The sequence below is a fragment of the Triturus cristatus genome, chromosome 7 (assembly GCF_964204655.1).
Source record: "Triturus cristatus chromosome 7, aTriCri1.1, whole genome shotgun sequence".
NCBI classification, from domain to species: domain Eukaryota; kingdom Metazoa; phylum Chordata; class Amphibia; order Caudata; family Salamandridae; genus Triturus; species Triturus cristatus.
Window position 1 is genome coordinate 1247227535 of NC_140590.1, and position 24187 is coordinate 1247251721.

General features: G+C 42.6%; 1 protein-coding gene across 1 annotated transcript; it reads right to left on the minus strand.

Moving 5' to 3' along the window:
- Positions 1-748: 748 nt before the first annotated feature.
- Positions 749-19471, minus strand: LOC146811716 (vitamin K epoxide reductase complex subunit 1-like protein 1). Its single transcript, XM_085618713.1, has 3 exons — positions 19247-19471; positions 15083-15192; positions 749-3907 (listed from the first exon to the last, which is right to left on the minus strand). The coding sequence occupies exons 1-3, from the start codon at positions 19414-19416 to the stop codon at positions 3681-3683; spliced, it is 507 nt and encodes a 168-aa protein (XP_085474839.1). The 5' UTR covers positions 19417-19471; the 3' UTR covers positions 749-3680.
- Positions 19472-24187: the final 4716 nt, after the last annotated feature.

Genomic DNA, 24187 nt, shown 5'->3' on the forward strand with positions numbered 1-24187 from the left:
AGCCAATAGATTTTGGAAATGCCCGCGCTATTGGCCATGTCAATGTGAATTTCTTTTAGCCATGTTGTCTTGCAGCACATCTGCTGTTCAGCATGGCTGAAAGTCACTGAAAAAAGGTCTATGATGTATCCAGCACAGGCCACGTCATAGCGCTTTTTTGTGTTAGGAGGAGCAGGACATTAAACTCAACATGGGGGGCAAAGAGACTCGGCGTCGGCTAAATATCCTGTGATTCTGGTTTTCAGTGACTTTCAGCCATGCTGAACAGCAGATGTGCTACTACACAACATGGCTAAAAGGCATTCACATTGACAAGGCCAATAGCTTGGGCAATGCTTGTGCCTATTGCCTTTGCCAATGCTTGTTTCACTGCTGTTGTAATGTTGGGGTCTTATGTTTGCAGATCTGGAGTCTACCGCCTTCTCCACAGTGCCCAATGAGCACCTTGTCTACACATCCACTCTTCTGCCGCCAGTCTTTCACCTCTTGTATATCCGAGAAGTCTCCACGGGCAGCTCCTCCCTCTTCACACATGGTGTGAGCTGAAGGCTTCCATCAACTCAGCCTTTCATCCTTCCAAAGTCAGCAGAATGAATACCAGTTTCGACTGGGTAATTATAATACACAATTGCACTAGGTAAAATACTTTGCATGAAAGCACTGTATAAATGACAGATTACATTACTACAGCGGGCTGCAGTAATAGTGCTGAGCAAATATAGTTTTAAAGAACTTGTGACTCAGTAACTGAATGCACACATTTAATTATGTAAAATATCCATACAGTATTCAGTTCTATAGCACTGGAAGGTAACAATAGCTAAAAAATTATAAAACAAACACTGATGACAGAAACTGTATTAAAATCATACATTTCATAAACATACTTTGCTCTAAAACATCTGCAATGCATTCTTAATTTCTTTCACTCGTTCAATCTTCGATATTAAAGAAAAATAGATCATCCTTGCCACACTAAGGGCACCAGAGGACAACAAAACTCTGCAGTACATTTATCAGAACCCCAGTATAGAAAAATCAGTTATTGTGAGGACACCTTTTTTGGCGTATCAGAAAACAAGAGGTCTGGGACAGATCTGGCTACTTCACAGCAGCACTTAAACACTGACTGACCACAATTCAAGAAGCTGAAGCTGCGACATCATACATCCTGTTGATCCTGAAGAGACAGAGGATTGAACCATTGTCTGACTACTGCCTCACCCCATCTTCTTTATGTTCCTCGCGCTGTCTTCGTGAGTTATGAGACCAGGATAAAACAGGGTCCATGTCAAGGAAGCCAAAGGACACCCATACAGCAGTAGCACCAATGCTATACTTATTTTCCAAGGTAAGGCCCGCACTTCTTGTGGTCAGATGTTTCATGTTTCAGCGCCATTTTACATTTTTTTGTTTTGGTCTAAACCCTGCTAAAGGTTAACTTGAGGGAACGATCGAGGCAAAAGCAATAAAATTAAAAACACTGCTTCTAGAAGTTGGCGGAGAAGGCCTCCGACGAACAACTGGAATTAAAAGAATTGTACAAACGTAGTGTAACATCAAGCGTAACAACAGCCTAATCCCTACAGTCAATGGTTCGACTGTCATTAAATTAATGAACAACCAGGCAACACAAAGCTCTGTGTAACATAGCTTCAATCGGTTCAAACAAATCACACACTTTGTGAAACCAATAGTAAGCTCAGGTTCCAGACAGGAAACGGATTTAGGTGTCAGGGACTTTTGGGGATGCAATGTAGTCTTAACATAGTCTGCAGTGGAACCTGGAGACCAGAAAACTGGCCCATGCTTTCTCTGCGTGAGAACATATTGTAAATCTTGCAAAAAACATTTCATTTCCTGGAGGCTCAGGTTTGCAATCTATCAAAACAAAAATGAAAGTTACAATCTAACCCCAAATCCACTGTAAATAATATTGGACGTTTAACTCCGAGCTGAATTTTTGTGCCAAAATGCTACTGTTTCAGGGGGTCAGAAAAGTATTTTTTCAAACTTTGTCTCCAGGCAGCAAAAATCAGAGGCTCCAGAAATCTAGACTGTAATGACATTATACTATAGTCCCTACTTTAACTCTTTTTTTGGTTTTACATTACAAGTGTTGATCTTGCTAAGGGGGGCGCTGATATGTTTTGTTGGTTGGAATGGTCTCAACTGCCTGTACCTTCTTTACCCCCAGACGATTCTATTATATACAATAAAGGTTATTAAAAAAGTTATTTTGAGGTGACAGGGAATTGCTGCCCCTGCCAAAAATGTTGCGTGTAAGTCCTCTTTCCAGAACTATTTCCTTGCATTTAGTTTGATGTATTCTGCAACTGTGAGCAAGAATTAGGCTAAGACCTCAGCTTTCGTGGTCCTGCCGTCATCCGTAACAGACTGTATTGTGCGTTGGCCACAATGGATACAGAGGGCCTGATTTAGAGTTTGGCAGCCGGATTACTCCATCACAAATGTGATGGATTTCCCCTCCGCCCTATTAGAATGTATTCCCTTTATATGCTATGGCACATAGTAACACCGACGGGATAGCTGCTATGTTTATGATGGAGTAATCCACCTGCCAAACTCGAATAAAGCCCAAAGTTACAAAACTGGACGCTTAGAAGTATCAAAATTAAATACTCAATACGAAATGGGCTCTGAACACCAAAATAATAAAAAAAAAAAATCTCCAAGGAAATTAGAGGGGAAAAAAACTGCTTCTTAAAAAAGAAAAATGAGACAAATGTAGGTGGAACAGAGTTATTAAAGTTAATGAAATTATCTGCTGTCCTGGCCTATGTTTATATGGCACATCTTCTAACAAGAATAAAACCTTGTAGCCTGGTCTGACTGAACAGCAGGAGCCTATGTTCAAGCTGCAGCAGAGTCAAATATTCCCGCCAACAGCTTCCTAAATCTGGGAATGGGATAAAAAAAAAAAACAGAAGTGCAAGATAGTATGCTTCAAAACAAGACAAAGAAAGGAATGGTCATTAGTACAACATTTGAATGCTCCTCTATGCGACACACATTTTTCAAGGCCATCGCTTGCTCACAGGTAAATGAGAGGAAAATAAGTTTTCATTGCAAAATCATTTTTTAGCAGCTCCAGTTTTAGTTTGGTCAGGATATTAAAAACATTTCCTCTGTTTGAGGTGCCAATGTCTGTTGTGGTGATCTGTGACTGAGGTAGGTGTTCAGATGAGACAACGTAACTTCACTTTGCCAAGAATGTACTCATTTCAATATACAAAAGACCAAGCTTTGGCAGCCTTCCCCAGAACAGCAGACATCCAGCCTTCTTTACCGGGTATATGCAGACTTTAGTATTGAATTCATTATTCTACGACATAACTTGAGGTTACCAAGGAAAGACGGAAGGGCGGGATTTGTCCCCCTAGCAAAGTGGAAGCTAGGTTCCATGACACCTAACTGTGCTAGTGGTGTAAGAGACTTCACCTCTCCAGCCGTTCTCCTGGGCTCCACTAATCAGGGTTTTGTGGTAACTGTGAGGGTTATGGCAATGTAATCAGGTGCAACACTGGATAAAGCAAGCTTGCATATTAGTTATCAAGGAAGGCACTAGTCTTCTCTTACTTTAACCAGTTTCTCCTGTGCTTTTTGACCAGATTATCAACTATTGTGAGATGTTTTCGGACATTCCTGCTCATTTTCCTTTATTTATTCTTGTATTTTCGATCGGGTTTTCCAGTCGCTTTGAGGTATCCAAGCCTCTTGTAATTCAGGAAGAAGAGTGTGAAGTTGAGGATGTAGGTAGTGATGCAGATTACACAAAAGTCCTCCAGCACAAAGAAGAGGATGTAGGCCAGGTAGAGCGATCCGGCGAGAGACACCACAGATGTACCCAAGAGGGTGACAGCTGCCCCTTTTGTCCCTGAAAAACCTAAAAGAGAGGTGACAAAAAAATATTCAGTTCACTCATCAGAGAAAAGAACACGATATATAAAGTAGTGCACGATAACAGTGAGGGTCTCCTCAATGTGGAGGTCTATTCTAGAGGCCTACAGTAGCTTGCATTCTGTCCATCAACTGTTGTTTTTGCATTCATACAGTAGCTTGCGTAGCACTCAAGTGAGGGAGCTCACCTGAACAATATTTCTGTGACCAGAGACAATGGAACAAGAGGGAAGAGACATAGTCTGTTTCATTGCGTGGGTGGAGATGGAGTGATAAGAGTTCTCTTGGAAACAAACAAACAAAACAGATGTAAAACCAAATGAAGCACTGGCAAAGCCAAAAGGTACTGCCTAAAATACTTTTTAAAGCCTGCAGCAGTGAAAAAAGTATTGCTATCTTTATACAGTGCGTCTGAGATAAATAATTTAATGTGCGATGATTTCGTTTACTTTTAAGATATAAAAAAAACTGTCCCTCATGCATGGCATTCAAGCATACCATAGAAGGTGGAATGATACACCAAGCAGCCAACAGCACGTGGTCAAAAGTATTACTCCTCTGGGTGAAGCCAAAGCGCACACTAATCAAATTTAAAGGATTAGTATTAACAGGTCAGATAGACAGCTGGACGGTCAAGCTAGACCTAACAGTGCAAGAATACGGAGGAACTGTAGTTACTCTTACATAACACATTCAGACATCATATTTACAACTATTAGTAAGAGCATGCACATGGTTCATCAACAAGGAACAACTCTGTAAGCCAATACATTTGAAAATTAACTAAAGAAATTATCAACAGAAGGTGTACTTTTTAGATCGAAGTGAAAATGGCCCTCTTATAGGGGATTTGAGTGAAGGAAGGCTGGAGCTTAGGTCAGTTCAGATGTCTGGCTCTGGCATGGCCCTTGTCTAGAGGCTTCTGAAGACACATCAAATCAGAGTCCAGCATCCCAAGCACTGCCTTCCACCATCTCTTTTTTGTAATAATAAAAGAAGTGTCCTCATAAATGAAGGCCATCTGCCAAACATACTATGTATGGGACTATAAATGGGTGTAAACAGCATCTGAAAGGCTATTTTTCTGTTTGATAATTTTCCAGTGAAATTGCAGTTGAAATGAAAAACGATAAACCAAACGCATCAATACGTTCAAGCTGAACTCTGCGGATGTGCCCTATTGAATACCTGTAAATAGACCGGAAACTCCAGGACAACCATTTGGACAATATATTTAATTGAAGTCATTGGTGTGATGGGCTCATGCTGAAATGACTTTTTTTGCAAAGTCAAGCTGGCCAGTGACATTATTTAAACACATAAATGGCTCAGTTTTCCATGCACTTAATTATGTACTATGTCAAGTAATTTTCCGTATTATGTCATGTCATTTTCTGACTATTTTTTTATCATCCAGATATAAATTCGTTTGTGACTAGAATTTTATTTACATTGTTTCAAATTGACTTAATATGTGAGCAACGTGGCAAGTGTGCTATTTAAACACAGTATAATAACTAAAACATAGTGTACTCATTTATGTTCTGAAAAACAATTTAAAAGCAAAGCAATGTTCTTTGATACTGAACTGGGGTAATGACATATTGTCCAGTGGTTACACTGCAGACCCTCGAACTGTGGGGAACTGGGATGAAATTGTCATTTTCCCATGACCAAATTGTGTGATTCTAGGCAAATCATTTTACTTGACTATATCCCATGTTGTTTCACTGTCAAAGTTTAGAGCACTTTAAAGTTGGTCACTTTCAGATTGCATTCTATACACACTCCTCACTCACTTGATCTAAAGCTGCTTCCTATTTTAGAACACTAACAACACATACAGTTAAATGACGAAATGGACTGTCTCAGTTTACTCGCAGCAGTTTTGTCAGGGATGGTTATGTGGACCAGAAAAAGGAATTCTTAAATGCAGGCTCATGTTTAGAAATGTAAGAATTTTAATTATAGACACTATCAAATATAATGTAATCTGTTGCATGATTTTAGCACCAAATATTTAGATGTGTTTACTTTAGGTTTTCCTGCAAAGCCAAATGCCTGCTATTATTCTGGCTCAGGTGTTAATATAAATCTGTCCTACCCACCTCTTGCCACTGCAAAACACCAATGCGGTGGCAAATATTTCTACTGTTTAACCTTATAATGTACTGGCCTCTGAACACAATGATAATATTCTAAGTTATTAATTCTATTGTTTTTATAGCACCAATGAAGTCATCATGGCGTTTCACATGAAACAATAGTTACAAAAAAGATGCAACTTTGTAGATACTGGGACCCTGCTAACCAGATTTCCAGCACCAGTATCATTTTCCTAAAAATATAACACAATTGGCAAAACTTCAGAACCCCGGTAAGTCACTAGTAAATGGTGCCCCTGGTACCTAGGGCATTGGGACTGAAGAGGGTCCCCTAGGGACCCCTCACCAAGACCATGCTAACTGCCACTGCAGCCTGCATGCATTAGTGCAGACAAAAATGACAAAGTCGGCATGGCACACTGCATGTGTGCCATGTCAAAGTAGCACTACCTAGGATATTGGTAAGTCACCCCTCTAGTAGGCCTTACAAACCCTAAGACAGGGTGCACTAAATCCCAGGTGTGGGCATATCTGTATGAGTAGATATGCCCCTTCAATATTTACGTCTATTCTTAATATTGTGTGTGCCAGGGAAGCCTCAGAGAGTACACAGACTGGAAACTCGACAACTCGAGTTCCCCAGCACAATGATGGCTTCACTGAACCCAGGAGTGTTTGGTACCATATAAAACCTCTTAATACACCCACACGGGTGCCAGTGTTGGATGTTTATTAAAGCATGTACTCAGAGGACACCTCAGAGGTGCCCCCTGAAATCCTATCAACACTGGTGTGGTCTCTGACTGGCTTTAGGCAGCCTCCCACTACCAGACATGTTTCTGGACTCTGGGTCAAGGGCTCTTGCTCTCTGAGGCCAGAAACAAAGTCGATCCTGGGCGGAGGTGTCACACCTCATCTCCCAGGAAGGCACAGTGCTTGAGAGTAAAGCTTTAAAAATCCTGCCGCCTCTGTAATGCGACCCCAGCCTCTGCTGCTAGCAGCAGATGGCAGCCCCCGGTTCAAACCCCCACTTCTGTCAGGAGAACCGGCAGGAAACCTAGGTGAGAATAGTAGGTGTGCCCTCCTTTGCCAACTCCACCCATCAGGTGCTGGAGGTGAAGTGAAGCACATTTTTCAGTGCCCATCATTTTGAAGATGGTGGGACTTATCCAATCAGGGCTAGAGCTATGTCCTCCTCTCACAGGAGGCTGGCATAATAGAGGGTGTAGACACCCAAGGTAAGGAACGCATTGGTCTCTACCTGTCACTCCAATTTAACACCCCTTAATCTAGTATTTAGGTGGCAACCGACTCCTGACACTGCAGCGTCACTTCGGCAGGGAAGACTGGAGACAACAACTCACTTGGCCTCAGCCCTATTGGACTGTCAGTAGCCCTCGACGAACCTGCGCCATAAGAGGGCCCATGCCGCAGCTCAGCAACCTCCAAAGCCTTAGGAGGACTGCCTGACTTTGACAAAGATCAAGATCTTCTGTGGACAGCGGACCTGTCCAGAAGAAACAAACTTTAAAGAACAAAGAACTCTGCCCTGAGGAACCATGAAACCACCGCCGGACCCACCTCTGCACTCGACGCCCACGGCCCGAGTCCAAGTGGCCCACGGGTCCTATGAAGGTTTTCCAGCACTTCTGAGCAAGAGTCCGCCGTGAGCTGATCCCTGCTGGACTACACCCCGATGCCTGCAGCCTTAACTTGAAGACTCCCTCTGACCGCGACCTGCCCAGTAAGACTTTTCAGACACGTATGGACACACCTACAGCCAAAGCCCCTAGCTTAGAAATCGATCTTTAATCGTGTTTAAATTCCCTTTTAAGATCACATGCGGTTCGGTAAACAGCTCTGACCTGCCCAAGGCTACTGCAGTTTTCCCTATTTAACTAAGCCATGGGATTCTTAGCCCCTTGGACCTTCAGTTTGCAGTGCAACAGGGCAATTACCCATCAACTACACTTTTACATTTATGCTTACTTTCTGATCAAGCCTTTCAGATTTACCAATGATACACAGCTTAAAATCCGGCTGAATAGGCACTCTCCTATGTCCGTACTGACTTAGAATGAGGAATTGTCTGGAATGGCCCCCACCAATGGTTAGGCCACAACCACGTTAAGCTCAGTGCTAGCAAAATGGAGCTGCATGTCTTACACAAAAACGCTGATCACTGGACAGTGCTAGGTTGCTTCACGGCATGGATGGAACCACCCAATACCTGCTCTGAAAGTAAATCGCCCTTCTAAATCACAAGGCAGTATTGATGAGGCAGGTAAATGCAGGGGTTAAGGCTTCATTTGCTCCACAGTGGCAGAATCCAGTCATTAAGCCATGCATCTACAGTCCCAGCTTGTGTCCTTTCCAAAATAGACGGTCAGTATTCTGGGCAGGTGTGCTTACTTACTGGCAACCCTATAGTGAGTGCAGAACTTCTTATCCAGACTGTTTGGAACCACCAAGCTGTACTTACAGACTGCAGAAGAAAGGGTTCAATTTAAATACCTTTGTATAACCCCGAAGATCTTTTATGGGCGCGTAAGGTCTGAACTTTCTAATCTCATGTGGCCATAAATTCCAGTCTGCTCTTTACACTCAGAAAATGCGTTCCTTTTAAATTTGCTCCAGCTGTATATTCTGTATGTCAAGAGGGTATGCGTTAAACACTTGCTCCCCATGCTCGAGAACAACCTGAACCTGCATCTTGAATTGAGAATTATTTTGGTTTCATACAGAATTTAAGTGTGTTTACTTCGTTAATTTTGAACTCCTTTGTAATTTTCTTATTGTATTGGAGCCAAGAAATCTCACAGATACCGGTGTGCTTTTAAAACTAAATAAAATCACATTTATAGTAAGAGAGTGGAGGCATGAAAATAGGATTTGGATGGATTAGAGTAAGAGAAAATTTGGTCTTGGAGATTTTTTTTTTTTATCAGTGTTGGGGGATTGTTTAGAACTCCTTATAGCTTTTATTTGAACACCAAGGGTATGTCGTTGCTTTACTTTGAAACATTCCCAAAGCAAAGCATGAAATTACATCTAGATCGGGTTAGTGTGAATTAGTCGATAGTGTGCCAGTGTATGTACAGTCATATTAAAAATAGAGTCTACAGTACACATATTAGCAAGAGCATGTAGCATTTTTGAGTGTGGCAAATAGGAGTTAGATGGAATATTTTCAAAAAGAGATGGGCCTTATATTACATCAGGAAGATAAGGAATGAGGTCAGGGTTCTAAGATCAGGAGACAAAGAGTTCCAAGCTAAGAAGGATACATCTAAGAAGGGCTGTTTTCATGTAGGGGTTTCTGGTTTTGGCATTTTCAAGTAGACTAGTTTGTGACGAATGAGACCACTTGAGCTGTCCAAGATGGTTATCCCCAAATTAGAGCAGGCTATTTTCGTGGAAGTCATTGTCGACTAATCAACAAGCTTTGAAATGGATTCTGGCCGAAATGGGTAGCTACTGTAGATCACGAAGTACAGAAGTAAAGTATTTGAATTTGGTTGCATAATTAATTCATTTTGATGCTGACTGCAGAACTGCATTGAACAAAGACTGTGATGTTTGATGGGCTCCTGCTCATGGTGTGTTTCCAAAATCGAAATCGGTGATATCAAGGGAATGAACAGCGGCTTTAACTAATCTGGGGGTACAAGGTGCCATATTTTCTACAGAGCTGGAGATTAACTTTGCAGCCTCCACCATTTTTGTTAGTATGGATGAGAAGTGTGAGGCCCACGTCTAAGAGTAAAGCCAAGGGATGTGGCTGAGGGTGGTAGAGAATCCTTACAGTTTTAAAGAGTTTAGGAGCTTAGGATCAAATTTGCTTTTAAATTAGAATAAGAGTGGAAATTCAGTTTGTTTTCTGGTCATTTAGGAGAAGGAAGTTCTCCTTCTATCCATGTTTCTAAATAAGATAAGATAGGCAGTTTCTTAGAGTGGCAATGTTGACTTTTTTTACGTTGTAGTACTCTACATGTTTTGTTTACAGTGGTGGAAATCTGATGCTCACCAATTGAGATATGTCAGTTAAGAAGAGCTTAAACCAGCTTATGGACCATCTAGGTGATGTTTAATTGCATGCAGAAGTCTTACATGGTAAACTGTGGGAAAGGTAGCAGAGAGTTCTAGTAATGTGATTAAGCATGAGATGCTCGTTTCCAGTATATGGTTTACAACATCAAGTAGATTTAATATAGCTGTGTGGATGCAGAAGTCATGCCTGAAGCTGCACTGTTGGGTGGCCAGCAGTTGATCCTAAGAGACAATACAATTTACATAATTTGGGACTAGTTCTATATGTAGATGTTTAGGTTACACAGCGTTGGCTAAGGAAGGATAGAATGAGCACACAAAAGAGAGACAGTGTGCATGTATGAGCATATATCTTCATATTTTCCCTTTGTGGATGATACTGGGTGATTCTCTGTTGATAAGGATCTTAAGGCTTTGGGGAAGATTTTATTTTTTCTTAGATCTTAGATTTGTCTGAGGAGATGAATACTGTATAGACTTTCATTGGTTATTCTCTTCTTGAACAATAGTTGATGTAATTTGTATTTCCTCCATTCATCCTCTGTTTTCTAAGGATGCTTTTTGTTTGGGCAATACGTTCTGAGAACCAGGGTTGGCTTGGCCTTCAGAAAAGTTGTGAGTAGCACATTAGCCAGCTCATCTGTTACTTTTGCAATGACGCTCTTGTATTCAAAAGCTATTGTTTTGACATTTTCAGTCAGAAACAATTTGCTGTGCTCGGGAGAGAGATGCTTTTTGAGGGTGTGATGGGTGAGTTTCTTTAGAGAGAAAGTAAGTATTTTAGGATGGGAGGTTTGGCAGAGTGGGGGTTGGGTTGAGAGAAAAAGTGAAAGGATTCAGCAAAGTGATCACACTAGTCAGTGTGGATAAGATGCACTACAACCTATGTGTTTGAGCTCTTGAATGTGACGTTGAATTTTTAGCCTTTCGTCTAAGTGGGGAACAAGACAAATTGCAAGAAGTCATTCAAAATGATCAGATTTTTTTTTTATATCTGTAAAGGCTTTGCATTTTTGATTCCTCCAATTGATCTCGAAGGTGCCAAGAAATATGTTGTTTGGGGGGAGAGCATTTAGATAAATACTCAAATATATTGACAATGACAATGACAATGAATCTGGAATTGTTCTTTAAAATTGTGTGTAAATGTAGAGGGAGTGATAGTGAGAGATGGCTGGAGGCATTCAGAGACATAAGATGCTTTTCGTTACCTAGCATTACAGTTTATGAATTTCTTAATAATTTTTGTTATATCTCCTCCAATTTTGTGTTGTCTTTTAGTCGTATTCAAGTGTGACTTTGGAGAGCAAACAGGTCAAAGATAGAGAAAAAAATGCTCATTTAACCAGGAGTTCGTGATTGCATCAAGGTTGTGATGATTAATTAAGTTGAATATTTCATTACAGCTAGAGTTTGCAGATCTAGCATTGAAAGAATAAAAGAGAAAACGGTTTTATGTCAGAGGTTGGATTTTTCGGGTTGACTGATTTTGATGCGGTTGAGAATGTTAGGATTATATGTTTCAGAGGAAGTGGTTTGTAGTTGGATCGTTTAGTGCTGATGTTTATGGTGAGGTGTTGTGACTGCAGGCACATTGCTGAAGAAGTGCATAAAATATATGGCTTAAATATTAAGCAGTGTAGATTAAAATGATTGGAAAGAATTAGTGAGCTGATAAAACAGCAAAATAAATCCGCCTAGTGACTGGCAAGGGATTTTGGGGACTATATCCCACTACAGATGATGTGAGTGTTCGGTATTGGCTGTATTTGCTACTTCTCACGTCTCTGAACCAAACTACAGTAGCTTATGATTTCAGGTGTGAGTTTATGAAGAGTGCTGACAGTCTTATATTCATACTAACTCTCTGGGTAGAATGTAGTTTAACAATTTGTTTAGTACACTCATTTATAATGGCCATGCAGGGGTGGTAGTAAAACTCATGATTAATTTCTAACCTTTATTGCAGTTTTCAGGTAGCTGAGTTGACTTAGAAATAGTATCCAGTTTAAGAAATTGAGAAATATTTGTTTTCAGTGCAGATTAAATTGTTATGAATTGTGTGATGGTATTGCTATGGCTGGGAGGTAGCAGTAGAGTTATTAGAGAGATGAATTAGCATAATGATTGAAGTGAGATGAATTAAAATAGTTCTAAATGATTGGAGCTTTTTTAGTTTGTTGAGGTGACACTAGAAGTGTCAATGCAACTAACAAAATAGTTGCTGAAATATTGTTTCTTTTTGTTAATGTATCTGGAAGGGGGGTCTGAAATCGTGATATTCTTTGGCTGTATCAAATAACTTGAGACAATTTAAAATCTCTTTAGTGTCAGGAATACAGCAAGATAAGCAAATAAGTAGCTCTCCTTTAGGAAGAGATGCCCAGTGATTATGGAGACATAAGAGTTAATGTACAGGTTCTCATATTTGCCTATTAAAAGAAGTTGCCTCTGGCTCAAGTGAGTGGCGCAGGTGGAGCTTTGTGGGAGGCTGAAGGCAAGGGTTAAAAGTCTAGTTTAATGGAAGCTGAAACAGCTTGAGCAATGCACATAGTGTTAACTTGCCTTAGGTCAAGTTTGAGAACAAGAAACCATAGATGAAAGCCAGCATTCTAGTTGCACCGTTTTTTGCAGAACCGTTGGTGGCATTAACTTTGAAACTTTGAGTGATCGAGTTCCAAGAAAGGGGGTTGTCATTCAGGGCCTGATAATAATGTGATTTAGGCCGAGCTCTTACTGGTCTTTTAATAGCATTTTCTTTCTATCAATCGCTGTCTTGCTTTTAATTTTTTGTGAAGCACTTGGGCCAAGGAAAAGTTCCAGGGGCCAGATGTACAACGGTCTTTAGCATGCGCAAACTGGTCTTAGACCAGCTTTATTTAAAAGCAGTCCCAGACATGGTGGTCTGCTGAACCCAGCAGGCCACCATCCCTGGGAGGGCCGGTCATTCCAAATGGGGTTGCAAAATGCGAGTGGCTCATTAATATTCATGAGCCTCGCATTTTGCGACTCCAGTGGCAATCGCAAACAGTGTCTAAGACACTGTTGTACATGCTAAATTGTGAGCTGCAAAAGCGACGCAATTTGCCAACCGCTATTTGGCAGGTTGTACATCTGGCTCCAAAGGTTTTGCAGGCTGTGTACCTCCCTTCTCTGTGACCTGAGAGCCTCTGAGAACCAGGACTGTCTCTTATACATTCTTTGTTGTTTTAACTAAAGCCGGACTTGTGTATCAATTGTTGAGTCGATATGTAGTCCTTTTGTAGACAGTTGACCTTTTTTGATTGGTTAAGTAGACTTAATCTTAGAGTGGTAATGCCCTCAAAAACAGAGGTGGTAATGTTTCTTATATGATATTTACACATATTTTCAGTGCATAAATTCTGGATGGCAGATAAGAGGTTGAAATGGAAACTGAAAATGGATAGTAAAATGGCTCGACCATTTATCTCGCTAGGAGAAAAACATTTGATGGCCGTGGGACCAGCAATAATGAGGTTTACAATTCTTTGTTTGATGTGGATAGGGAGGCAGTGTTACAGGAGGCAGTGTTACAGGAGGTTGTGCTGTTGTAGAAGTGACAAGAGATCTTAATGTTTTGCATTTAACGTTTCCCCGGTCCTTATAAAAGTCACCGAGGTAGATGTTTTCTTAAGAAAGCATTTGGTTCGTGCTGAAGTAGTCTTGTTGAAAGAAAATCAGGTTTGAGATTAAGTGGGTGGTAAATTATGTGCCACTATAAAACATGCAAAGGGGAAAGGGCAATGCCTGTGTGTGCTTTCCTTGTTTGTGTATATTACTGAGCAGCCCTGATGGAAGAGTGAGTCCATAATAGAATGGCAGTGCACATTGAGCCAGGTTTCTGTAATACCAAAGATATCCAGTTTGTGTACTAGTACAAGATCGCCAATATCAAGGTAGTGAGCACTGGCTAACCTCGAGATGTGGAGCATGCAAGTGAGGTGAGTTACTCTGAGGGTTTGTGGGCTGGGTGCGTGAAGAACTCTGCAATTGTATGAAATTGTAACTATTTGCGGTGGGTGTTTTTGGCGTGGACAGTACTGACAACTAAATTGGGGATCTATAAAGGCAAGCAACAGCTCAAAATGGTTTATAGTATAGTAGTAACACCAGTTGCAGAGATCAGTTTGTAACTCACTGGACACAAGTTTCGAGTCCCCGTAAAGGAAGTCAGTTATGCATCCATCCAGGAAGAAATAAGTACCGTTCACATTGTTATGTGGTATCTGTGTTCAATATACATTATTATATGCACACAGTACGCTACAAAATACATATGGCATGTCCAACTTCCCAATTTTTGTGCCACCAACTATGAAGTTAAGGACAATAAAGCTAATGTGCACACCAGATTTGAATCTCGTTGGATGACCGTGTCTTTCATACTTCAGTGATCATTAAAGCAGGTAACATTGATGTTGTTAATTTCTCACAGAGCACCGTATAATGCATGGAAGCATGTAATATATATATTTTTTTACCTCGGTCTTATTTTCTACTTTTATAATTTAATGAAAGCATCAATAATCACCTCTAAGAAGACAATTACATTGCTATTCTACTGTAATAAGTTATTAAAGTTATGTTGTGATGTTACAATTCCACAGACAACGTGAAAAACAGGTACTACATTTCCAAACTTACATAACCTCTTTAAAAAAAGCAACATAAAGATGCAATGATAGTCCACAAACCAGCTATCCCTCCTATCACGCATTGACTATAGCTTTGCCCCTATACATTGCAATACTGTATTTCAACTGGGTTCACGCTATACACACAACATAAATACCTACACATGCCTCACTACAGCTAATTTTGAAAGTGACATAACTGCTTACGAATCTTTTTGCAACCAAATAAAAAGCGCATACTTATGCTTCTTCTCACAGTACAGATTCCACATGCATTTTACTTATGTCATATTTGGAAAAAAATTCTCTCTTAGATTCAGGTTTGTGACATTACTTAATCAAAAATCTTACCCAGTAATATCTGTAAACTGTAGAAGAGCACACCAAAGACACTGTTGGGCTGGTTCACCAGACTCTGCCGTCCAAAGATATGCTCCAACAGGCCAAAGCCACGGCCCCACCTGGTAACGAAAAGCAAGTGACAATAAAGAACACCCAACAATGAGATTCGCATTTAAGCATTTGTAAAAAATTGTACAAGATTGTCAGTTGTCCCATAGCAGGTGTCAACAATTTGTCCAGCCCTATTTTTCAAGTCCAGCATTTGGAGTTGTTTTCCTACCAGAAATCTAGGCCTAGCAAAACCAGAAAACAGGGTAGAAAAAGACAATGTGAATTACTCACCATCGACATAGGTCACTTATAAATCTCTGATTTGCTGCGTGCCTGAACTACTCCTGCTCCCCTTGAACCACCGGAATTTCCCCTGTTATCAAAGGTTATTACAACTCCTGAGAGAGCACATCTAGTATCCAGACTCTACCACGCAGCATCCAATCTGAAAACTATCGCTGATGGAGGGGCGAGGGCGCCCTGGGATAGAGATCTGGGCTCCCCCTTACTGGACAAAACATGGTTCTACTATTGCGAATAAATCAGATTAGTCTCAAACAATCATCAACACAAACTATCACATTTTAAGTATCTGCATCGATCATACTCCACCCCCACACTTTCTGTCCAAATTTGATCCTACCAAACCCCACAACTGCCCTAAATGCGTGTCTGACCATGCTGACTTCATCCACTTTGCCTGGAACTGTGCACCTATATTAGCATATTGGGAGAAAGTATTCCATGTCTTGTCACGGATGATGGAGACCGAGCTGGACCCCACTCCACTTACAGACCCACTATGGTACGTTCAACCATTGCCGAAGGGAATCCCGTGGTACACTGCCATTTCGCTGCTATTAGCTAAACGCCAAGCATCTATGCATTGGTGAGCCATACCTCACCGTACAGTCAAACGCTGGATACAGGACTTGGTAAATTGCGATGGCACAAGTGATATTTATGCCTCTCACCAATCACCCTCATTCAAACCTAAAAACATATAGTAGACACGGAAATCATGTCTACAGATATTTCCATTAGAAAAGGAGACCCACCCCCGGACTAATAAACATTACAAAGTGGGACTAACAAGTGAAACTGGAAATAACCGAGCTTGACACTATGTCCACCTACACACCCTTTCCTACCCCACTTACTCTCCACATATAACCCTCATAGTGTTAGAAACCGCACCTACCGATAACACACACTCCCTCCCTTTGAATATATACCTCGCTCTTTTACATACAGTATACTTAATACTATAGACACCATGTATCTCTCCTTGTATATTGACAACATTAATAATGTATAACAATGCAATGCGCAAACACGGAATGGTAACTGAACCACTCTAGGATTTATGTATAAACCTCGCCAACCTCGGACTCAAGCAACTGGTGAACACCCCCACCAACTACGCCGGACACACGCTCGACCCAATCTTCTCCTCCAGCAAGTACATCTCCTTCAGCCTCTCCACCGGACTCCACTGGACAGACCACAGCTGCGTCCACTTCAGCTTCAGAAAGACCACGACCCACCACCTCCCGCAACAGGTTCCCCGCAGGAGCTGGAACAAGATCACCACCGACCAGCTCACCACATCACTCAACCAGAACCCTCCCGCCAGATCAACGGACCCCAACCAAGCAGCCAACAAACTCACACAGTGGATCACCAACTGCGCTGACGACCTCGCACCCCTGAAAAACCATCTCAGCAGGCCCGGAAGCAAGAATGCCTCCTGGTTCAACGACGACCTCAAGAACTCCAAGAAGAACTGCCGCACCCTCGAGAAAGCCTGGCGAAAAAACCCGACCACAGACAACATGACCGCCCACAAGCACGCCACCCGCAAACAGCACCAGCTGATCCACACCACCAAGAAGTCAGCATTCAAGGATCGACTAGACAACAACGCACACAACAGCAAGGAACTCTTCAGCATCATCAAAGAGCTCTCCAACCCAGCGCTGGAAACAACGACATCACTCCCTCACAAGACCTCGGCGACTCACTCGCCTCGTTCTTCCACAGCAAGATCGCAGACATACACAACAGCTTCGGCGAACAGTCCACGCACCCTACCAGAGAACCAACGCCCCCCACCATCACCCTCCGTGCCTGGGCCCCGGTCAGCACCGAAGACACCATCCGCACGATGAACACCATCCACTCCGGATCGCCAACCGACCCATGCCCCCACCACGTCTTCAACAAGGCCGACTCCTTCATCGCACCCCATCTCCGGGACATCATCAACTGCTCCTTCAACACCGCCACCTTCCCGGAAAGCTGGAAGCATGCCGAACTCAGCGCCCTCTTAAAGAAACCTTCAGCAGACCCCACCGACCTCAAGAACTACCGCACCATCTCTCTCCTCCCGTTTCCTGCCAAAGTCATCGAGAAGACCGTCAACAGACAGCTTGCCGCCTTCCTCGAGATGAACGGATCCCTCGACCACTCACAGTCCGGATTCCGAGCCAACCACAGCACCGAGACCGCCCTCATCGCAGCCACTGACGACATCCCAACCCTGCTCGACAACGGGGAAACAGCGGCCCTCATCCTCCTGGACCTCTCCGCAGCGTTCGATACTGTCTGCCACCGCACCCTAGTACAACGCCTCAGCAACGTCGGTATCCAAGAGAAGGCACTGGAGTGGATCATCTCGTTCCTCGCCGGAAGAACCCAGAGAGTCCGCCTCCCCCCGTTCAGATCCAAGGCCACCGAAGTCATCTGCGGCGTACCACAAGGATCGTCACTCAGCCCCACCCTCTTCAACGTCTACATGAACCCCCTCGCGGCCATCGCACGCCAACACAATCTCAACATCATCTCCTACGCCGACGACACCCAGCTGATCCTCTCCCTCACCAACGACCCTGCCACCGCCAGAACCTACCTACACGAAGGGATGAAAGAAGTAGCCGAGTGGATGAAGAACAGCCGCCTGAAACTGAACTCAGACAAGACGGAAGTCCTCATCCTTGGATCATCACCCTCTGCCTGGGACGACTCCTGGTGGCCCCCGGCCCTAGGCAGCGCACCCAAACCAACGGACCATGCACACAACCTGGGCTTCATCCTGGACTCCTCCCTCTCGATGACCAGACAAGTCAACGCCGTCTCATCATCGTGTTTCAACATCCTACGCATGCTCCGAAAGATCTTCCGATGGATCCCCACCGAAACCAGGAAGACGGTCACCCAAGCACTCATCACCAGCCGACTGGACTACGGTAACACCCTCTACACCGGAACCACAGCCAAACTACAGAAAAGACTCCAACGCATCCAGAACGCCTCCGCACGACTCATCCTGGACATCCCCCGACACAGCCACATCTCCGGACACCTGAGAGACCTGCACTGGCTCCCCATCAGCAAGAGAATCACGTTCCGTCTCCTCACCCACGCACACAAGGCCCTCCACGACCTGGGCCCCAGGTACCTCAACAACCGCCTGACCTTCTACACTCCCACCCACCAACTGCGATCGACCAGTCACGCCCTCGCCGCGGTTCCACGCATTCGAAGAGCCACCATGGGAGGAAGATCCTTCTCCTACCTGGCAGCCAAGACTTGGAAGTCCCTCCCCATCCACCTCCGTCGTACCCAAGACCACCTCTCCTTCAGGAAGCAACTCAAGACCTGGCTGTTCGAGCAGCAGCGGACCCCCCCCCCCCCCCCCCCCAAGCGCCTTGAGACCCTCCGGGTGAGTAGCGCGCTATACAAATTTCTTGATTGATTGATATAACTCTACTTTTAAAATGAAACCGGCATCTTTGTTTTCTGTTGCATTCTGTTATACTCTGTAAAACTCAAAAAATGAAATCTCTGATTTTACGATAAGCATCTTTAATCATATACGTTTTAGCTACACGTTGCAGGTCAGAAGCAAGTCATTTAAATAGGTTAACTCACTGGTCAACTTTCCGTTGCCGATTGCTATACTAAGGTGTTAACTTACACTAATCAGAATATACCTGTGCTCAGGCAGCGATAACAATGAAAGACAACACTGCCACATTACACTGCATAATTCCACTTGCCCTATCATTAATCTGCGGGATGAATTGACGAACAAGGGAGAAAGCATGTTTTTTTTTTTACCTGGACGTGAAAACCTTAGAACAGCTGATGGAAGGGTTGATGTCACACATCGCCCGGTAGCTCGCGTCACCCTCCTTCGTGGTTTCCACGTGGTATGCATAAACAGAGAGCACAATGCCCACGGTGCAGAGCAGAAGCCGGAGCTTCAGGTGCCAACTTGGAGCTTCCATGTTGCCAGCCTGGCTCTAGCACTGGCAAATGTAGCACTCTAGACTTGAAGATCAAGATATAGAAATAAGACTACAGAAAGCGGTACAGTAGCCATCTTGGGCTGGGAATCGCACTTTCAAGTTTGAGTGGATGTTTCATTCGGCCCTTGAATAGTGCTGGGTAATGGTAAATTAAAATATAATAAACTAGTGTATGACTTTCATTCAGATGCAGCGCCTGGTTTACAAGATCGGTATTAAATATAAACCTGATAACATATTGTGATTCCCAAGTCAAGATGGAGGCCTTCCGCTTCTACCTGTGTCAAAAAAGACAGGGCAAACTACGATTGGATTCCGGATTGTGCCTTTTCATTGGTTGCCGTTGATTTAAAGAATTGTGGGCCGCACGACTCTCAGGAATGTCTGTTATGCGCTGGTTTTGGTGACGAGGCAAAAACGTACAGGGCGATAGGGGAAATTTAGACTGAAAAGAGGTGTGTAGCCCACTAGCCGAGCGAGGAGGACCCGACGGAAGAGAGAAGATAAAAGGATGGTGCCGATTAACAAGATGATAATGTAGAAATGGGCGAGAAGAGATAGAAAATGGCTTGGGTAAACGGGTAGAAGGCAAAGGGAACCAAACCTAAAATACAACACTGAAGGACGAACTATTAAAAAACGTAAATAATGTAGAACAAAAGAGAAAAAAGCGAAACAAAAATGGAAATCGATGATCAATCGTTGAACGGAAATAAGAAGATACAAAAAGTATGGAAACACCAACAAGCATTGGCATAGCCAATAGGTCTCGCATTTACGCGAGTTTAAGCTATTGGCATTGTAAATGACAATGCCTTTTATTTAAGTTTTAAAAACCAATACCTAAATAAAAGGCATTGTCATTTACAATGCCAATAGATCAAATTGTGTGAATGAGAGACCTATTTGTAATGAAGGTCGGAGCAGTATAATCCAAGTGATATTTATTTTTTACAAAGAACAGGCGAGCGCCAGGCTAGACAGTTTCCTCTCCAGTACATCAGCCAGTATCTGACGTTCTGGATTGGAAACTGTCCAGAACCCACGAGAGATTCCACGCCACGCTCCACGATACAGGATTAAATAAAAACAATAGAAACCTTAAAGGCATACACTACACATCCCCCTCTCTTGGAATAACAACAAAAATGTAAATCACATCACTATAAATAACATACACCAAAAATAAAACAAAAGGTATTGAGCATGGGTAAGGAAGGAAACAGGGACATATCACTATAAGCAAAACAATTTTAAATCAGCTATACCCCCTACCCATTACCTGACATATTCCTTAAGCCATGCAGGTAAAACTCTTTTCCTTTTCCCACTGTCTCCAACTGGGTCACCACCACTCACCGTTCCCATATTGATACTGGATGCGCTAGGACCCACTTCCCCCTTCTTTACCGTGGGAACACTAGTCGGAAGAACGGAACCCTCCCCATGTGATTCCGCATTGACTCGGGGCTCAGTCAAAGTCTTATCTTGTTGAGATTCTGCATTATCTGAATGACCTTTACTACCCAAGTCAGCTTGAACTTCACTACCATTAAAATAATCTTCCACCCAATCAAAATTATTTGTGTGCTCTACATTAGGTGTATTGTCAGAATGCACCTGATCAAAATCAATTGCGACATTTTTCATGTTCCACACCCTACCATCTTCAAGTTTTACAGCATTGCGGAGGACCTCCGCCACTCGCTGTGCTGCTTCAAACCTACTCTCTCCTTTAGGAACTTTAATGGGTCTTCTAATTTTTACCCAGTCACCTACACTTATACTTACATCCTTGGCTCCATGCTGTGCATCATAATATTCCTTACTCTTACTATGTGCTGTCTCTAAATTACTCTTTACTTCTTCCGGTGACCACTGTTCAACCCCACCTTTGACTAACCAGTCGGGGCAAAACTTCGATCTGGGTCTTCTACCTCTCATCATTACAAAAGGTGATAATCTTGTTGTGGAAAGCTCCGTTATCCTATATGCCCAAACTGCCTTTTGCAGTTCTAATTTCCAATCTAAATGTTTACTCATTGCCAATTAGATTACGCCTTTAATTACTCGATTAAAACGCTCCACCGTGCCATTCCCGCTAGGATTATAAAGCGAAGTAGTTTTATGTTGAATACCACACTTCTTGAAATATTCTTTTGCGGTATTAGAAGTAAACTGTACCCCATTATCACTCAAAACACACACAGGCAAACCTTCCAAAACAAATATTTCATCCAAGAATTCCAAAACTGTTAGTGTGTCCACTTTGTTTACAATTCTGACCACAGGCCACTTAGTGAATAAATCAACTACCACAATGCCATACTCTCTCAAGTCCCCTACAGGCCCAAAAATATCAATAGCAATTACTTCCCACGGAAGACTGGGAATTAATCCTTCGCTCATAGGAGGTCTTAAAGTCTTCAAGGATTTATCCGCAGAGGAGCAAATTGGGCATGCTCTAACAAACTTCTCCACCTCCATGTCTACTCCTGGCCACCAAAATACACCTTTAACCACAATTTTTGTTCTGACCACTCCAAAATGTCCCTCATGGCATAATTCTAAAACTCTCTTCCGCAGACTTCTCGGAGGAATGATTCTATCACCTCTCATTAACAACCCTTTATCCAAAGTCAGTTCAGTTCTCACATCCCAATAATTTTTTTCTTCCAAAATCATTTTCAGTTTCTTTGGCCAACCCTTGCATATGTAATTACAAATTGACGCTAACACATCATCTTTGGACAGCTCTTCAAGCCATTCTGTTTTGGTGATGACTGGGGTGCCTGAATCTTGGATAAGAGCAATACTAAAATTGCTCCAAGGGTCCTCTTCACATTCCTCTAAAGGAGCAGGTAGTCTAGAAAGACAATCTGCGACTACGTTGTCTTTCCCAGGTACATAGATGATTTTATAAATGTATTCCTTCATTCTCATGGAAATCCTTGACAGCCTAGCCGAAGCTCCTACACTACCCTCACTAGTCAAAATCTTGACTAAAGGTCGGTGGTCAGTACGGATGATAATAGGTTTGCCCCACACAAAAGCTCTAAAATGCTCTAATGCCCAGGCACATGCTAGTGCTTCTCTTTCAATGATAGGATACCTGGTTTCAGCAGGGGATAAGGCTCTTGAAGCAAACAAAATTATGTTTTCACGACCGTCCTTACTCTTCTGTGACAAAACTGCACCCAATCCCTTGTCACTTGCATCTGTTGTCAAGAAACATTCTAGGTTCGGATCAAAACTACTTAAAGCATTCACATTGTCCAAGTAAGTTTTGATCATTGAAAATTCCTTCTCACACTCCATTGTCCATTCAAATTTCACATTTTTCTTTAAAAGTGAACGTATGTTGTACAACACACTAGCAAAATTAGGTATGAATTTTGAGCAATACTCACTCATTCCTAGAAATGATCTAACCTCCTCCTTAGTGCAAGGAGCTGGTGATCTTATGATTGCATTGATAAGCGAGGGTTTTGGTTTTACCCCCTCACCACTAATGATGTGTCCTAAATAGGATACCTCCCTTTCACCAAATTTACATTTGCTAAGTTCTACACACAACCCAGCATTCTGCAAAATCCCCAAGACCTTATTAAGTAAGTCATCATGTTCCCCTTTACTAGCAGCAGCTATCAGAATGTCATCTTGGAAGAAACTTACACCCTTCATTGCCCCCAGAAGCTTATGCATCAGTCGCTGGAAAACCGCAGCGGCTGATGCAAGCCCAAAAGGCATACGCTTAAACTGATAACACCCAAAGGGTGTAATAAAAGCAGTCAGCCTCCTTGATTCTGGTGCTAGCATAATTTGATGGTAGGCTGCTGACAAGTCAATAGTTGAGAACCAACTAGCACCTCTGAGTGAGGAAACCATTTCGTTTATCTTTGGTAATGGGAATTTATCTATTACAATGTTATTATTCAAATGGCGTAAGTCAATGCATAGACGGATTTTTCCGTTTCCCTTCCTTGCGACGACAACTGGAGAAATCCATTCCGAGCTCTCTACTTCTTCAATTACATCTTTAGCCAACAAATCTTGAATCTCTTTATTTACTTCATCTCTTATCAGGATAGGTACCGGTCTCACCTTATGGACCTTGGGTACATTTGCTTCCTTGAGTACAATTTTGTGCTCAAACCCTTTGAGAGTTCCTAAACCTTTCCCAAAAACACTCGGATATTTTTCAGCTAATGACTCCCCCATTCTATAAGTTTCATCCATTATTAAAACCTTCTCCTCACTGTTGGGGTCCAAAATGATGTGTAAGTTCTTCTGGTCGAACCAACCCAAAACAGATGGTCCATGTTCTGCTACATATAATTTGCCTCTTGCCGTTCTTCCTTTGAACCAGAACGTGAGCCATCTGAACCCTAGCATGTTAATTTTTTCCCCCGTAAAACTTACTGGGTTCACATCAGTAGGGTATAAGTCTTGACCCATTTTATCTATGAACTTTTCCTTCCAGACAGACTGGTTTACGATAGTATAAGGTGAACCAGAATCTGCATACACCTTAACCTTGATACCCCCGAAGGACACTTCACAAATAGGTTTCCCTTTGACTGATTCATCAGAGACATTCAAAACATAGTTCCCCATTAAGCTTTTGACACAACTGTCCTCAGTATCCCCTGTGGTTTCCTCATTCTCATCACCATCAGACACATATTTCACATTGCCCCTCCTGCGGCACATCTTGCTAAAATGACCCATCAGTCCACAAATGCCACAT

Excerpts from the sequence above, each read along its gene's own strand:
- LOC146811716 (XM_085618713.1), bottom strand. The coding sequence starts at position 19,416 with ATGGAAGCTCCAAGTTGGCACCTGAAGCTCCGGCTTCTGCTCTGCACC. Across the intron at positions 15,193-19,246 it reads TCTAAGGTTTTCACGTCCAG|GTGGGGCCGTGGCTTTGGCC; the intron begins GTAAAAAAAAAA and ends TTTCGTTACCAG. Across the intron at positions 3,908-15,082 it reads CAGTTTACAGATATTACTGG|GTTTTTCAGGGACAAAAGGG; the intron begins GTAAGATTTTTG and ends CCTCTCTTTTAG.